This window comes from Agelaius phoeniceus, chromosome 9 (assembly GCF_051311805.1).
Source record: "Agelaius phoeniceus isolate bAgePho1 chromosome 9, bAgePho1.hap1, whole genome shotgun sequence".
Taxonomy (NCBI): domain Eukaryota; kingdom Metazoa; phylum Chordata; class Aves; order Passeriformes; family Icteridae; genus Agelaius; species Agelaius phoeniceus.
This window is the reverse complement of record NC_135273.1, coordinates 26,517,249-26,534,190: the sequence shown is the minus strand read 5'-3', so window position 1 is coordinate 26,534,190 and position 16,942 is coordinate 26,517,249. Positions and strand designations below refer to the sequence as shown.

General features: G+C 39.0%; 2 protein-coding genes across 7 annotated transcripts in view; one reads left to right on the top strand and one right to left on the bottom strand.

Annotated features, from left to right (window-relative positions):
* SHLD2 (shieldin complex subunit 2) overlaps positions 1-13,395 on the top strand; it is a 38,282-nt gene extending 24,887 nt beyond the window's left edge. For 4 of the 6 annotated variants that reach the window (XM_077183316.1, XM_077183315.1, XM_054637387.2 and 1 more), the window contains 4 exons: positions 255-461; positions 1,312-1,546; positions 3,132-3,247; positions 3,813-13,395. In XM_077183316.1, coding sequence (XP_077039431.1) covers positions 255-461; positions 1,312-1,546; positions 3,132-3,247; positions 3,813-3,985 — 731 coding nt within the window. In that variant the 3' untranslated portion in view covers positions 3,986-13,395. The remainder of the gene's footprint in view (positions 1-254; positions 462-1,311; positions 1,547-3,131; positions 3,248-3,812) is intronic. The other 2 variants (XR_013183490.1, XR_013183491.1) reach the window with 2 other exon arrangements.
* On the bottom strand, positions 6,545-15,961 carry SYT15 (synaptotagmin 15). The gene is made up of 8 exons (XM_077183318.1): positions 15,836-15,961; positions 12,565-12,763; positions 11,752-11,894; positions 10,914-11,209; positions 9,947-10,117; positions 9,325-9,445; positions 8,105-8,284; positions 6,545-6,681 (listed from the first exon to the last, which is right to left on the bottom strand). Exons 1-8 carry the CDS (start codon positions 15,840-15,842, stop codon positions 6,545-6,547), a joined length of 1,254 nt encoding a protein of 417 aa, XP_077039433.1. The 5' UTR covers positions 15,843-15,961.
* Between the last annotated feature and the right edge of the window lie 981 nt (positions 15,962-16,942).

Below are 16,942 nucleotides of genomic sequence, written 5' to 3'. Positions count from 1 at the left end.
CAAAATGCTCAGTTGTCGTGACAGCTGAATTTGGTAGAGGTGAAATGAAATTTCTGTTATGGGAAACAACTCATGTAAAGTTTATAGGGAAAGGAAGAACCTTACATGTCATCACACTTTAAAGGAAGTTACCAGAGCTGGCTATGTGAGAATGTCTTCTGATTTGTTTCTCAATCTTGTACGTGACCTTGGCTTTCTGTAAATTAACCACAGTACAGAAAATAAACTCTTCTGTTTGCTTTTTTGTTCTGCAGACCACATATGGGCTTTCAAATACCTTTTGGTCCAGTGTAGTTCTGTCTCAGGTGACCTGGAACTGCACACTACTCCATGGTCATCCTATGAGTGCTTGTTTGATGATGACAAAAGGGCAGTTGAATTCAAAGAAAAGTTTCAGAAAAGCCAGACATCCCTCATGGAGTTGACAAGGCTCTCAGCACTCCTGGAAGAAAAATGCTCAGGTAAATGTTATCCACAGCTCTGTAATGTCTGTTGTGCCATGCACAAGTAGGCAGAATAGATGCTCTCATGATGAGGTAAGATGATTGTTTTTTTAAGGTAGCCCAGGTCTGGGTCTGAATTTATTCTGGAGGCTGCTGCCCTGTACTTGGCCAAACTGAATGCAGCCTTCATCCCATGAGGCCAGCAGAGGGATAGGTGTGATGTGTGCTGCCATGCAAAGGCAGCTTCAGAGCACAGAGGGAAATGCTGACTTTTGTTATCCACACCAGCCAGTCCAGTAATGATGTGACTAATTACTGGAAGTTTATCAGTGTTTCTCAAAAACTGGAACTCTCAATAGCTACTGCTATTGAAAACTTCTTACAAAAGGACAAAGAAGACATTTTACACAGTCATCCTCTCCCAGATAAGCCTAGAAGATGGCTATGGGTGGTGTTAAATGCTAGGAAGTCATTAAAGCTGTTCTTGCAGCAGTTAACTCTAGTTTATATATAAATAATGAAAAGCTAAGTCATTAAAGCTGTGCTTTTCAGTGTCTTTGAAACAGTGGGAAGAAAATCACTTGGAAATTCTTTGCACAATTTTGATCTCTTATTCAGGCATCTTCTGTAGTGGCATCTACTGATATAGTACCTGAAAATGTAGTTTTTTTGTACATTTTAAAATAATATTTAGCCACCAAGATTTTTCACTGAATAAAATACCTCTAAAAATTTGAGCATGTGTTAATAAAGGGGGAAGAAACTGAGAAAGTTCTTGATAGCAATTTTGGTTTTTAATCAGCTGTAGCCATTGATTTCGCTTTCAGTTCTAAATAAAGCTTAATTCATATTTGAATTGTTTTTGTAGGAGTGGTCCAAGTGAAAGCCCGTATCTTGGAATTGAAGTTTACTATTTCCACTGGTCAGTACAAGCAACTCATCTTCTCTGCTGACACTTCACTGGAATGTGTTTTGGCTTCTCTGCCTATGATCACATATTCAGGTTGTGCCAAATGTGGTTTGGAACTACAGGCAGATGAGAACATGATCTATAAGCAATGTATTAGATGTCTGCCATACAGCAAAGTAAAAACATTCTACAGGTAAACAAAATAGAGTGAAAGTAATGTGTATTATTAGGGAGGTAAACTTTCTCCATTTTAATTTCCCCCATATCTAAAATTCTTTGTTTAAGGTGTGGTTAGCAATCCCTGTCTCTCCAATGAATTTTCAGTTTGTTGTTCTTGAATTGCTGTATTATAATGTCGTTATTTATACACGATATTCTTAGTTTGAATCTAACTTTTTAATTTCTGTGAATACTATCATGCAGGAATGATGTTTACCCAGTACTGTGTCAGATAAAGCTGAGGTGGAGTAGAAGCTTGAGGACCAAAGGAAAACTCCTTGAGAATCTTGTTCCAGCCTAAATCTGAAATCACGTGCATGCAGAACCATGTTTTTAAACGGATTAGTCACTTTCAGCTGTGCAGAAATAATATTGACAAATGTTTTCAATAAACATTCTGGGAGAGGAGAGATAGTGAGTTATCACCAGATGGCACTGTGGGACACATATATTCACACTTAGAGAAAATAAACTAAGTGGATCCAGTTGATGTAGGTACATCTCTATTGACTAATTGTTCAATTCTCACATTTATCTTGGGTGTTTGAAGTGTAGTTTTCATTGTGACTAGAAAGACATGTAGCTAGAGAATGTTCATTGAGACAACCATGGATGTGATAGAATTCTAGAATATGTAAATTTTCAATCTAAATTTTTTTCTCAAATTCTTTCTAAACTCTTCCATAATGAGCTTAATGAATCATTAACTTAAATACTATTACTTAATGAACTAGGACTTAAATATCCTATTTATCTAACCAGGTAGTGACTTAGTATTTTTCCTCTAAGCAAAATAGTCTTGCATCTTTATGTGCTATTTGTTTTCCTGTGAGGAAGGATTAAGTGCAAAAAGGTTTTTTCCTTAACTGAAAAGGTTCTGCCAGTCTTTCATAAGACTATGAAATCTCAGTGGGCATGAAGGACCTCAGTTTGCTCCTGCACAAAAGATGATAGAAAAATGATAAGGATTTCCAGTGTTTGTACTCTCAGCATGAGAACACATCCAGATGTAGAATTTACGTGTCCGTTTTTTTCAGAGAAAAGCCTGACATTTTTGCACTGAAATTTTTTTCTGATCAATTTAGTAAGAATGCATCACCTTGGGAGTATTTCCAAATAGGGATTTTTATTTCTTCAGTGGTTTGTGAAAACATTTGGTATTATTTATAGTGCAAGAGCTATACCCTGGTATTATGTGGCTATAAAGTGATGTATTAAGACAGATAATACAGAGTGATGTTGATACAGATGGTACAATTCCAAGTGACACACCTAAGCTTATGTCCCTGCTTTGTATTTCCACCACGTCCATGGGCAATCCTGACCATCCTAACAGTAAAAAATTTCCTTCTAATGTCTAATCTGAGTGTCCTGTCTCAGTTTAGGGCCATTTCCTTATTTATTCCTCAAACTGATTCCAGAGCTACAGATTTGACACAAGTACATCGAGATTTTCTCATTTTTCTATTTCTTGGTATTATGTTGCACAGTAAGATTAAGTTTCAATAAAAAACAAACCATAGCAGCTAACTTTCATGAAACTTTGTTTTCTGATCTAGACCTGCTTTGATGACAGTAGAAGATGAAGGACATGAAATTTATGTTCATGTGGTGTCTGAGTTGATGGAAAAAATCTTCCTCAATATTCCTGCAGATTGGCTGAAGAGATTAGTAGGTACTGATTCATTAATTACTTGTGATAGAAACAGGCAGCAAAGTTCACAATGGAAGGAAAATTTTTAATCATTTACAGTTGAAAAAAAACCCTAAACCACCAACATCAAAGTGGCTGTCTGACAAACTCAATTTCACTGGAGAGGTTGCAACAACAGGAGGTGAGAGGTGTGAATAACTACAACGACTTAGTTATATAATAGGTATATAGCTAAATATTCAATAACTAAATAGATTCCTTATGTGCAAAATTGAATGTCTTAGGAGCTTTTAGAAGGAGCTGGCATGTTTTCATTCTGAAACATTGAACTGTGTTTCAGACAAGCTTCACTTGATATGTCCTGTTTGACTTGAAGTGTTTTATGTAATTCACAGGTGTTAACAGTTTAATGAGAAACAGGCTCAGCTCACTGTTTTTAAAAAGTAATTAAAAATAAAAGTTAATTTTCTATTCAGATGTTGAACTTCACTTGCAGTAATTAAATGGAGCTTCTTGGAGGTAGAACTTGAATGTTAGGTGCTATTGTGAAAATCAAGTGTAAATTGAATTGTTTTGTGTTTTGCAGTGCCCTCTTCAGATATAACCTACAGCACAGTAGTAGCAGATCTGTGTCATTCACTGCTGGCAGATACAGAAGCATCCTATTTGTTGGAAATCAGAAGCCACTTTGTGCTAGATGAGAACAGCTATCCTTTGCAAAAGGATTTCCATCTGCTGAATTTTCATCCTGATCTTTGACCTCTGCACTAATTGAGTAACAAAGACCATAAGGACACACAGATGGGAAGCAGAAGAAAAATTACTTAGCTGAAGGAAGCAAATCTCTTGTAAAAACTATAATAAAGGATTTTAGTTTTAACTTATGAAAAAAGGAAAACTATCAAAAGGACTGGTATGGAATATCTGCTAATAGTATATACTGCTGGAGTAATACTGATGAATTTTCGTAAAATATATTTTTATACATGCATAATATATTTTTATACATGCATATTTGTGTTAATAATGACGTTAATAAATTCCAACAATTTCTTCCACATCTGTTTTCCTTTTTCTCCTCAGAAAAGTTCACTACCATTGTGAGAGACTGAATTTTCCTGAGACCTGGCATATTAGAGAATTCAGTAATATCTTAGTTTCACAATTTTTCTTTGTCTTACCCATATGCTATCTGTAGCTTGGTGGTTCTGTTTTGCTGTTGTGGTTGCTTTCCTTTTTTTTAACAGTAGAATTTTTGCCATTTACCCTCAGCAATTTTGCTGCTGCTCTTTTCTCTTGCAAAACAGAACTGTCTTGTAATCATTTCACCTCCTTCAGCTCAAGGTAAGTCTCAAGCACAAGATCAGATGGATGTTTTATAAAAGGCAGTAGGTAAAAAAATTGCTCATTATGTGACAGTTAAAAACATTGTATTAGAACTCCTTATTTGATGATGTTTCTTGCTTTGAAATAACTCTTGTTCAGGTAGAGTCAAAAAGGGCCTTTCTCACTTGCTTCCCTTGGGTGACTGTGAGTACAAGTACATTGGTAAGTGCATTAGAATTTGTTTCTTCACAATTTAGCTGAAATTACTGAACACACAAGCTGGAAGTATTGTTACTTCAATGTATAATAAAAGAGGACCACACTGTACATCAATGTCAGACAGGTGACTTCCCACCTTGGGGGTATTTGTTAACAGACACTCCATGCATCTTCTGCACAAGCTCATAAACCAGCTGTCTGAAATACTAACTGCTTACTTTTAAGATCCTTAATGGTATGGTTGAAATAATAAAATACAACATTTATTTGGTAAAATCACTTTATTCTAGTAATATGTTAACTGTATGATAACTGTAGTTTTTCTCCCCAGAACAAACAGAATAACTTTGCTTATCAGATTGGTTTGCAGTAGTTTTGTGGGGCTGAAATTTGAATACAGCTTTGTAATGTAATGAGTTTGGCTCATTTTGTATCCAGTGGTGTAATTAGCAAGACAGACTGAGGGTACTGTGTAACATGTCAGATGGTGGATCAGGGAGGTCTGTTATCTTACAATTCCTCTGTGGTATCTTCTCATTCATAACATTTCCTTTAGGTAATAACAATATTATCAAAATGGAAAGTGGTTTCATCTCCCCAGAGAAGGCTAATATTTTTAAGGTTTTGAATTAATTAATGTTGTATCCTGTTTGAAAGGAAGTTGGTTTTATTTCAGCTGTAGAGGTTATGGAACATGATTGTGCAAAATGTTTTGCTGCAGTAGTCTGTGTGTCTGGTTTATGAGTGTACAGTGAGAAGGGTACAGAGCTCAGGTCCCCAGTGAACAATCAAAAAGAGAAAAATGTCGTATTTTATTTGATTAGGAATAATTGCTCCAAATTACTTTAGAGAGCAGTAATTTACTTAATGAAGAGGACTCTACTACTAAAACAGACACATGCCCAGGGGGCTTAAGCTAATTGGATTTTCAGTGTGAGAATGGTCATACCAGGTCAAACCCAAGGCTCTTGTAATCAATGCTCTGTCTCCAGCAGAGATGTGTTTAGAGAGAAATGTAATAGGACAGGACATGTCCTCATCTTACTGTCCCAGAGTACTCCAGTACTGGAATAGCCTCCAGTCACTTGTGACTCTGTGACTTCTCTGCTTGTCCCTTAGTGTCAACACAAAGTGCTGTACTTGGGGTCAGCTGAAAACATTGAACTGACTTACTGCAGGAAATACACTGAGGTGCTGAGGGGTGTGAACAGGTGCTTCCAGGTGTGTGACCAATGAGCAGTGCCTTCACCCTTCCTGTTCAAAAGAGGTCTTAAATGTGATGCTGCTAATTTAAACAAGTTCTACATGTATTAGTCAGTGTCTTTTGGGCTGTGTCTGTTTTGGCATTCTCACTGGGCTTCTCTCCTTTTTGGTGAAGCACTGTGGTGATGTGGAACAGTGGGCAGATAGGCCTGGTGTCATCACTGGCAGTTCTTGGGCTCTGTCTACATGTGTGATCATTTGTGCCCAGAACTCATGACCAAGAAGTGGAATTTACCAGTCAAAATAATTAATACCGAGAGATCATGTTTGGCTGTTTTGTTTGCTCAGCTGCATGTTAATTAAATTTAACATATATTTTGAAGAGAGGAAGGAGGGACTCCCAGCCTACCAGGGACCAAATCTTTTATTTGTGTTTGGTCAAGGAAATAATTTATTTTATTCTTTTCTTCTTCAGGTACAAAATCTTAGCAAAGATTTTTTTTTTACCCTTTAGATGAGAAAGATAGTAAGAACTTCTCCATGTTAAGGTTGGTTTTTCCTCAGTGCTGTTCACGTGCTGTGGCAGAGAGCATGCCATCGTTTAACCAGCTCCTTGGGCTTGCTGATCATCTCATTCCAGTGCTCCAGTTCTCTGCCACGTGTGTACATGAAAGGCCCAACTACTACTCGTCCCAGCAGAAGTGTTTCTGGGGAAAAAAGGCAGTTAGTGATGAACCCCTGTGATGCTTCTCTGAAACCCTTGCCTACATTAGAATATCAACATGTATTTGTAGGGGGATAGAATATAAGAAAATAAAGATAGTGTAGAAAGTAACCTTACCCCTAAGGAGTTGCAGCTGGGCCAATTATCAAAGATCAGGAGCAGGCCTGACTTTAACAGGCCACAGCTGTAAGCAATGAGAAGATGCTATAAAAGAGTGGGGTGGCTGGGTGAGAAGGGAGCTGGAGCCAGTTGGCTGCTTTGTGAAGAAGAGAGAGTCAGTGCTTGGAGGAGGGGCCCACAGGAAACACCAAGAAGGTATGGAACTTTTGTGATAAGGAGACAACAGTATGGAACCCTTGCAATAAGATGACAATATGTTTTTCTCCAAATAATGCCTTTTCTGAAAGGTATTTTTAAACCAAAACATTTCTCAGCGAAGTAACCCTGGACTTCAGATTCTGTAGCTTCTACCTGCTGAGGTTCAGCATTAAAAGGTACAGCAGTAAGTGGGTGTTTAGTCAATGCAGGCCTGTCCTTTTACCTGAAGTTAAACTAAAACATCTTCAAGGTGCAAATATCTGATCTGTATCTGTCTGGCCCCTTTACCTCAGGTTTACTGGGGAAGCATGCCCTAATTTTGGGTATCTTCAACCTCAGTAGGATTCACATGATGCTCTGGCTTTGCAAAAAATAAACGCAGTTACTGAGACAGCTGGGAGCTGTAATATGTGTCTTTCCACTGCCAAGGTCCAGATTGCTTATTCATGCCTGGATTTTTCAGCTATGAATGGGGAAAATTATTGAGCTCATATTTGCAGTGCAGGGAAGATGATTTTCTTGTGAGCAGTGGAAATACTGAATTCTGATTTGCTTCTGTAAGCAGAACTCCTTAATGGATTCTCTAACAGTTAGTAAGAGGTGGCCTCGTGCATCAGGTTTTCTGCCAGGGAATGGGGATGTTTGCTAATCTCTCTTCTCTCTTTCTCTCTGTTGAGATAATTAAAATTCCTATTCCTCTTTCAAATATGCTTAGAAGGAGTGAATGGCCACACAGTTTTGGAGGCTGTGTGTTGCACATACAAGTGTTCACATAAGCTTGTTTTAATGGGATGCTGGAATGAAACAAAGGCACAGCACCTTGTACTAGCATTGACTAGGCTACAGTGATTTTATTAATGTCTTCCATGGAATGTAGCCTCTGAAAGAGAGACATATGCTTAACTACAAATAAATTGTTCTGCTTTTAAAGAGACAGCCTTTGAAATACCCCAAAACTCTTACATGTTTTATGATTATTGCTGGGAAGGAATTACTTCCTCTCAACTTTAAACATGTCTCAAGTGTGTAAGAGATTTGACATCTTGACAGTAGTAATTTATATGACTGTAATAGTTTATATAACTTACTTTCTCCTTTGTTACTCTGGAGCACAGATAGACTCAGGCTTGCTGTATCCAGCTCTGTCTGATCTGCCTTGAAACTGAAGGTTTCATTGTACACAGGGTTGGGAGTTCCCAGAAGAGCTGCTGTCTTTTTACTTTTGATGAATTTATTATGGTTCATTAGTGAGACTTTGACATACACACCTTGGAGAAAAAGAAATTCAAGACTAAAAGACATCCTCAAGAAGCAGTTTTGGGAGACAGCTTAGGGAATTGCTTCCTTTTGGGAGTCAATATCAAGTGTAACATCAGATTGTGAAAGATTGATGGAACACACATGACAGCATGACATAAAGCAGGGAGGCTACAAAGTACTGAAGGTGCAGTTTTGGAGTGCACTTTCCAGTTTAAGTGCTGTTAAAATAAGCAGCCATATTCTTACCCTGCATCCTTGATCTTGTGTTTCTGTGCCTTCCTCTGATGGAGACTTTTTTGAAGGCTTAATTTGTTAAAAAAAAAACATCGTGATGTGTGTCTAATATATATAGAGGACTAAACTTCTTTTCTTTTTAAATTGTAGGTGTATTTTGCATTTATATTGTTTAGCTTCAAAGCCCTGCAAGAATCACTAGACTGAAATACAAGTTTAGTTCTTCATCTGTTTTTGCTTTTGAGTGTTAGATTTTAAACAGCATTTTGAGGTAATCTCTGAGACCAGGGATACATGAGTATGTTGTACCAGAAAAAGCCTTCTGTGCTAAAGGAGAAAATTGTGAGTCCATGCCATGTCCTTTGAACAATAGCCAGACTGTCCTAAACTGAGATTTTTTTCTCTCAACTCAGTTCCTCCCAGGACAGGTGTTCAGCATAAGCAGTTTGTCCTGCAGCTGTTACCTCTCGGAATTTGACTTGAGGCAACTGTTAATGTCCCCTGAAATGCTGCCTTCTCTGGACTGGAGAGCAGCAAAAGGATGTTGCTCACTGTACAAAAACAGGAGAAAAAAGTTACCACCAATTGCCACAGGACAACCCTTTTATTATGAAACAAACCCCAAAGATAGCAAAACTAAGCTATCAAAATCTAATTGCCTCAGGGCAGAATATGGCTTGTTTCCACTCAAATCACCAGGATGTTTATGTGTTCCTGTCAGAGTCCCACAGCACAAGCCTGGGTGTACAGATGAGGAAGGAGCAAATTAAGACAGGAATTGTGGAGCTGATAGCAGGGAGGAAATCCCACTTACCAACAGCAGGGCTCTCCTCCTGGAGCTTTAATCCCCTCGCCCTCAGAACCACCACAGTGAGACGGCCCAGGTAGTCATTGTAGCTCAGGGAGAACTGGATATCACCATGCTCTGAAGGAGGCTTTGGAAGCAGAACAACACCTGTCAAATATGTCTGAAAAACTCCCTCATCGTGTGGTCAAATGGGGAGACCAATCCTTTTTCATGCTAATGGTGTCTGTCACACTGAGGCATGTGAGTGAGTTGTAATGTTTTTATTTCTGCTGTTGTAACATTTGATGGAACCAATTAATCAGCTTTCCTAACCCTCAGAATTATTCTTTTCTAGAGGATATCGATTTCCTTGCCTCTTCTGCTCTTAATAATCGAAAGGAGAAGCAAATAACAAAAGTTCTTATGTAACAACCTCCTAATTCATGTGACTTTTCTAAGCATCTGGATACTCCTTTTACAATAGCTATGGGTCTGCAGGTTGGTAAGATGGGAATTTCTATTCTAAATGTTTATGAAGTACTTTTGCATGTGAGGTACTTGATAGAATGTAGTTCTACTTCAACTATATCCTTCCAATACTTGTAGGATGACAGATGTTCAACAGTGCCAAGAGCCTGGTATCACGTACCTCCAAGTTTTCTTTCTCCAGATCTCTCCATATGACTAGTTTGTTGTCCTCAGTTAATGCTTCATTTTTTAGTGGAAAGATAACTTGGCCTAGGAGATGATGCTTCTTCTGTTTATCAACATGATAAACCAAAAACTTTAGTGTCCTTTGGAGCAACATTTTACTGGAAACCTGTACAGGAAAATGAAGAATATTAATAGTTATAAAACATCTTACACTTTCCTACTCTAGCATGACTTCAAAGGAAATATTTTTCAAACTGTGGTAAGTTTAGGTGGGGATTTCCTTTAATTATTTCGAGTACTTTAAAAATTTGCCTAAAACTTGAGCTATGTGGAAGTCAAGATCCAAGCTAAAATACAAGTTCATTTGAAAGCTGTGAAGTTGGTGGTTTTTTAGCTCCTATGGATCTAATGCTGTGTGATGCATTCACTTTCAAACTCAGATGTTTAGAATCTGTAAACATTTTTTCAGTTGTCTGAAACACAAACTTTTTTGGTTTTAAAGCTTTTGTCTTGTGGCATGTGCTGAAAGCCTGTTAGCATGGGAAGCCAAGTTATGCAGTACTGTACAAATAGCAGCCCAGAGATTCCTCCCAGGTTCTGCTGTCTAGCCTACTTCCACAGCAAAGAAACCAAAAGCTGTGAAAGCATCATGTCAGTATTGGCTCCTTCTGCACTTCTAGAACTGCTGGGCTGAACTGCTCAGCTGTAATTCAAACTGGGGGTTTTGTTATTCCCAGGGCAAGTTCTGGAACCCTTAACTTTAGTATAGACTAGAAGTAAGAGCAGTTGTGGGGCCACATGCTTCTGTAGCCCAGGATCTCCAAAAGCCCCAGTAAAAAATCCTGTCTCTGGTGGAAACAACTTCTGTCTTGGTAGAAGCATTGTGAACATACAAACATGTACTGTAGTTTGACAAGTTAATGTTTGCAAACAAAAATCTGCCTCATCAAAAGAAAAAGTACCTGGAAAACAAAGTTTTCATCAAACTGAGGGTTAAGAGTTTTACGTTTTGTTTTGGACTGCAGGTAGCTTCTTTCATCAGGCAGCAGGTAGATTTTCACAAATGGACTGCAGGAATCAGCAGGAGGCTGCAGCTTTCTGACTTTGATCAAGGAGACAAGGAGCCTTTCTGACTCTTGCTCATATTCTATGGAGAACCAGAGGCGGCCAATGCTGCCATCAGGAAAATCTGTTTCACTTTTGTCTTCAGGAAACTTGTACAGATCTGGGTTAATGGTTCCTACAACATAAGCTCCAGCTACAAGAAAAGGCAAAACAAGCACCCTCAGATTAGCCTCAAGAACCATTGCAGGCATTTTTAGAACCACTGCTGTATTGGGGTAAATCAGATTACCCTCTTTATTAATTACCCTCTTTATTAACAATCAATTTTTTGTAAAAATTTCATATTTTATTTCCTTTTTTCTGAGATTTGGGGGAATAATTGTAGGCTGCAGCACTTTTCTTTATCTTATTTCTGTGATTGTACCTGGTTAGTTCTAGGTATTTGTTGCAGCATGCAGCTGGTGACTGCTGTTTCTGGGGACAACAGACACTTCCTGGCCTTTACAAAATATGGGAGGAGAGATTGCTTTGTCTGCCAAATATGTAAGGTACCACAGCACTGGGAACAAAATTACTGTGTTCTTGCCCAATTCTCATATATAAAATGTATAAATGCATGGAGCATTTAGGGCTTGTGCTGGGTAATGCAGTCTCTGCTGTGCCCCCAAGATATATGCTTCATAATACTAAAGCCACCCTACCCTTAAAAATAGTCCCATTTTTGCAATGCCATACCCAAGGAATGAAATGATGACCGTGGCCCAGACTGAGGGGTCATGAAGGGGTCCCTGTCTTCCTGAACCTGTTCTTCATTTGTCAGGTGAATCCAGTCTCGCCCATGCAGTGTTGGTGGAATGATAAATGGAACACTTCTGGACCTGCTCAAGACAACAACACCTATTGACTCTTCTGGTTTAAAGCTGGAAATCAAACCTGATGAGAGTACTAAGTTTACTGCTCTTATGTCACAATGTAAAAATTCTACAGACATGCAAAGGTAAAAATAAAATCAAAAAGCAAATAAAAACAATTGCTTAATGCATAAAAAGACAGTGAGGCACATTAGGTCTTAATTCTTCTGACAGATTCTTCTCTTTCCCCCTTTCCTTCCCTTTAGAATTTATCTTTCAAAGGAAAGGAAGAATTAACTGCAGCTGCTTGTTTTAGAGCCAAAATCCCTGAAATTATTAATTCTCTTAGAGAGTCTCCTTCCTGAACTAAAGTCCTGTTGTTTCTGTTATTAGACTAGAAATGACTCTGGAACATAGGCTGGGTTTGTCTAACAGGTAAAGCTATCCATTCACCAATTACACTTGAATATATTCTCTCTTTTAAATAAATCAGGAATAACCATCACTTTGATAGTTAGATTATCCTTTTCCTAAAGGAACAAAACAGAACATGACTGATGTTTTCATATAATTTAGGGATCGCCTTTATTTCTGTACATGCTATATATATATATTTGGATCACCTGCTCATTTGATATTTGACAAATTGAAATAAATTACATAGCATATGCTTTAAAAACAAAATGAAAAAAGGTACCTTGTACTTTTTAGATGAATTTCAGAATTTGCCTGATCCTGGAAAATGGCATTTGCATTTGTTGTTTTGACAGGATTGATGAGCTTTTCATAAGAAAAGAGGTGGCAAAATTTTTTCCAGAGCAGATATGCAGTTATTCCAAGGAGGACAAATAAAAGGATCCCTCCTATTATACCTCCAGCCACAGCAACTGCTTGTTCTGTTCAAACATAAAAGCACACAAAACATCATAGGAAGATCAAAGTTAAGTATATTTTGGGTGTAGACAGGAATATTAAAGCTAACAAAAACCATTCCAAAATTATTTTTAAATGAAGCATTCAGCTCACATGCACATTTTTGTTTGGTTATAGCATGGTGCAGCACCTGAAGAGACATAACAATGGCAGTGACAGATTACAGTGTTCAGAAGCACTGGCAGTTACTGCAATGTGAGAGACTACAGACATGAAAAAACCCAAATGCCAAAGAATTATTCAGGCTCTTTATTTTGTATTAGCATTTACCTTAGCATGGCAGAAGTGCTAGAGCTTGCATAATGGAAGAAAAAGAGAACTCTGGAGCACCTAATATGAAAGGTACCATTGTTTTGGTTTGTTCTTCCAACTATTTATCTATGTCGACTTGAATCTGGACCCTGCCACAAGGAACAAAGTAAAGCTATGGGTTGTTTTCTTTCTAAGGATGCATGTGTTTCCTGACCTGTGAAGTCAAAGTTAAATATCCATTAAACAGAGTTTCCTGAATCGTGAATACTTAACATAAACAAAATCTTGTTATAATTACTGTGAACAAATCCAAATAAAACTAAATAAATGTATTTAATATGAATATGAGAAATTCTGTTGGGAGAATTTCTTGTTAGACCAAGGGTAGATAATTGATAATAGGCTCAGTTCATTGCTTTCACATGTTTGCTGAGAATGCTGGAGTGATAGGCTGCAAAGATTATTTTGCTCTGTACCTAAACTCTATCTTCCACTCTGCAGCCATGGGAGGCAGCTCAGGAGCAGCTGAGCACTGGGTGCTGACAGTTCTCAAGGTCTCCCCTGAAACTGAAGTAGCCAAGTGACCTGGCATTTTCTCACAACTGGTACAGAATTTTTTTCTTCTCTGCTTTTAGGTAGAGTTAACTTGATTATGCTTTATTCCTTTTTCTTTTTATCTATCTGTGCTTGGTAGGTACCTTGCAGTTAGCCATCTCTATAGAATGGTACAAGTAAAATAAAGAAAATACAAGCACAAAAGCATCAGTCAACACTATTGATAGTTTTGACTATCAAAGAATAATAGTGTTGAATAATTCCAAACTATTTTCATTTAATTTAGTTTATTCATTAGAGCTATAAAGAGTATGGGAGGTGAGTTGAAAATACATCTATTGCTGATCTTTTTCAGTGTTGCTGTGTTGCAGTGACATGAAATGTCCTTCAGCTACAGAACGCTTAAGTAATTACTTCGTTCTATAAAATTAACCTGCCCATAGCGCCTCAAAGGCCTTAATCTGATCCTGACTCATTTTCCTGCATTTGGTGGAGTCACTGAAGCCAAGTTGGTTTTGCAGCTCCCCTCCAGGTGTGTTGCCTTAGGCCTCTGCAGGAATTGGCTGGCTGCTTCCCTGAGTCACTGCTGTCTCCCAGCAGCACCCTGAGCAGCCACCCTGCTCATGGCGGTACCACAGCAACAGCACTTTGCTGTCCTTGCAGCTGGTGGCTGAACTGAGTGGGTTCCAGCATTCAGCCAGACTATCAGTGCAATCCTTATTCTGAGCAACAGGAAACAAGCTCCTATTTGATGTGGGTTAATATTAATACAGAGACAAGTCTGACTGTGCCATGTGGGTAAATTGGTTTTCCTTAATAAGAATGCACAGTATGAGGAAATGCACATGAGCATGGGAATTTTATGTGTGTGTTCCTTTTAGTTTTGCAGGACATGCTCAAATATATCTTCAGTCAGACTCGTATTTTATTGCATCTCAGAAGGCCAGATGCAGAAAAAATGCTTCAGTTTAATGCCCATGAACATAATAGAAATTAATGGTTTCCTTCATGTAGGGGCACTATAAATAACACAAATCTCTATATGGCTGGTAGTTTTACTGTCTGATCTGAAAGGTTAACATTTCAAGCAAGCTGCACAGGTCTTTGTTTAACTTGTCCTGTTCATTCACAAGTCTCTGATGCTCTCAGCAGCAGTCCTGTGTTCCCCTATAGCCAGTTTGTCACCATTTACCATTAAAGACAGTATGATGATGTATGATGTATGACAGTATGATGAGGTGTGCATTGATTTTGGAGTAAAAGAATGAGTTTCCAGTCTTTTAGTTAATGAGTTTTATGTACTGAATTTGTTCACTGCAGAATGATAAGTATTCATGACACACCCATAGGCATAGACTCAAATTCTGGGGTTTTTTTTAAACTTTACATAGCTGTAGATTTAAGGTAAAGTTTTACTCATTTCAGTAGTTACCTGTAATTTAATGAGAGTAAGGAGAATTTGTCTCACTTTTAGACCATCTTATCTGATTAGATCAGCAACAGAACCAGTGGCTTAAGGCACAATGTAGCACTAGTCACAAATTGACCACTGAGATTAGTTGCATCCATTGTATGCAGGGACAAAATATGTATATTTTAAAATAACTACCTGCCATCATGAGCAATTGATGTATTGTATCCTGCTGCGGTACTGGATCGTGGCAAAGGAGATGGAAAAGACCTGTTGGGCCATTTCATCTCCTCCTCCCAGAGCCAGCAGACGTCTCCTGCTGATAGGTACCAGGTTTATCCTAGCATAGAGCAGGTGCTGACAGGCATCCTCTGTCTCCTCTGGGATTGCATCCCTTTTTGCTTACTGTGTGATTATATGCTTTTAATAAGCTTTACTTAAACTTTGCAGTAAGCTTTTTGGCTTACGAGCAAGTTTACAAGCAGCTCGTTCTCCACCACTAGTTTTAATCCCATATAAAAACACAGTCTAAGCCCACGTATACAGTATAATTTAAATAACTGGGGGGTAGTGGAGGCAAGACTGCCCATTTGCTGTGCCTGTCTCCAGGGCCGAGCCTCTGCCCTGTCGGGAGGTGCTGGCAGCCCTGCGGTTCCAGCTGTCCCTTCCCTGGCGGGCTGCGGAGCGCGGCCGGCCGGTGCAGGGACAGGTCTGGGCTGATGCTTTAGCGAGCCCTCCCCAGCGCCAGCCCTGCCGGGGCTGCGGGAGGAGCTGGGCACCCCCTCCCTGCCTCCCTCGCTGCGCCCCCGGCACTTACCGGCCATGGGTGCCGCTGCTCCGGCGGGCCGGGACGAGTGCCCGCCGCTGTCCCGGTGCCCCAGCGCCGCAGCCCCTCCCCGGCCCGCCCCCGGCTCGCACACGGCAGAGCCCGCGAGCAGCAGCTCCAAGAAGAGGAATCGCTGGCCAAGAAAAGCAAAGGGACCCGCTCGGGAAAGATCCCGCGCCGTCCCAGGCATTGCCATCTTCCCGAGGGAGGGCTGGAATCGGGCAGGAATGATGCTGACCATTGTGCTGCATAAATCCTCTGGCAGCCCTGAAAAGGCAGCTGTGCGACACTGCCGGTGTGAGAAAGCTCCAAAAGCTACAGTTGCGCTCAGGAAAATTCTTAGATATTAGTAGCTTAATTCTGAACATTCGTGTGGGCCAGAAATAGCGTGCATTTCTTTTTTATCTTTAACAAAATAAGTAAGCACAAAGGAACACATACCTCCTTAGACAATTGCAATTGCAGCCCTTACTATTTGTATTTATAAACGTAATGGTCTTTAATCTCTGAGTGTGTAATGGATACAACCAACCAGATCTTAACCAGCCAAATTACTCATGTATAGTTCAGAAACAAAGTATTTGCCATCACCTTTTGTCTCCTAATGCTTCTTTCACAGCCAACATATGACAAGAACCTATACCTTTAATTTAACAGCTGTTTGTATTACATGTTCTCTTCTTGTTGCTTGTGTAGTGCATAATGTTGTTTAATCTAAAAGCCAAAGAAATGCAAAGGAATTAAAAGCAGTAGGATCCTAATGCAATTAATCTTCTGAATCCTCCTAATGAATCCTCTGTTCTAAGGTTTTGGGTTGTAGAGTCTTAGAATTCTTTTCATTTAATTTAAAATATTCTGTAAATGTAGGATGGTTAAGCTTTTTCTATTAATTTTTGAGTCCTCTGGAAGAAAGAAAGTGTTTCGATAATTTTTTACCCAAAAAAGAAAAAGCTTCATATATTTTAGTTTTATGCTTATAAGATAGTTAATTATTAAATAAATATTGCACAGTCAGTGCTTTTGCTACTCTTATTTCTCTATTGAATTAGTGCAAATGCTGAAGTAGAGTTTTTTTCTCGGCAGTTTTGCACTTGTCAG

Coding starts and splice junctions, on each gene's coding strand:
- SYT15 (XM_077183318.1), bottom strand. Junction 9,446..9,946: donor TGGAGAAAGAAAACTTGGAG/GTACGTGATACC, acceptor CTGCTTCCAAAG/CCTCCTTCAGAGCATGGTGA. Junction 8,285..9,324: donor GGAGGAGAGCCCTGCTGTTG/GTAAGTGGGATT, acceptor TTTTTCTCCAAG/GTGTGTATGTCAAAGTCTCA.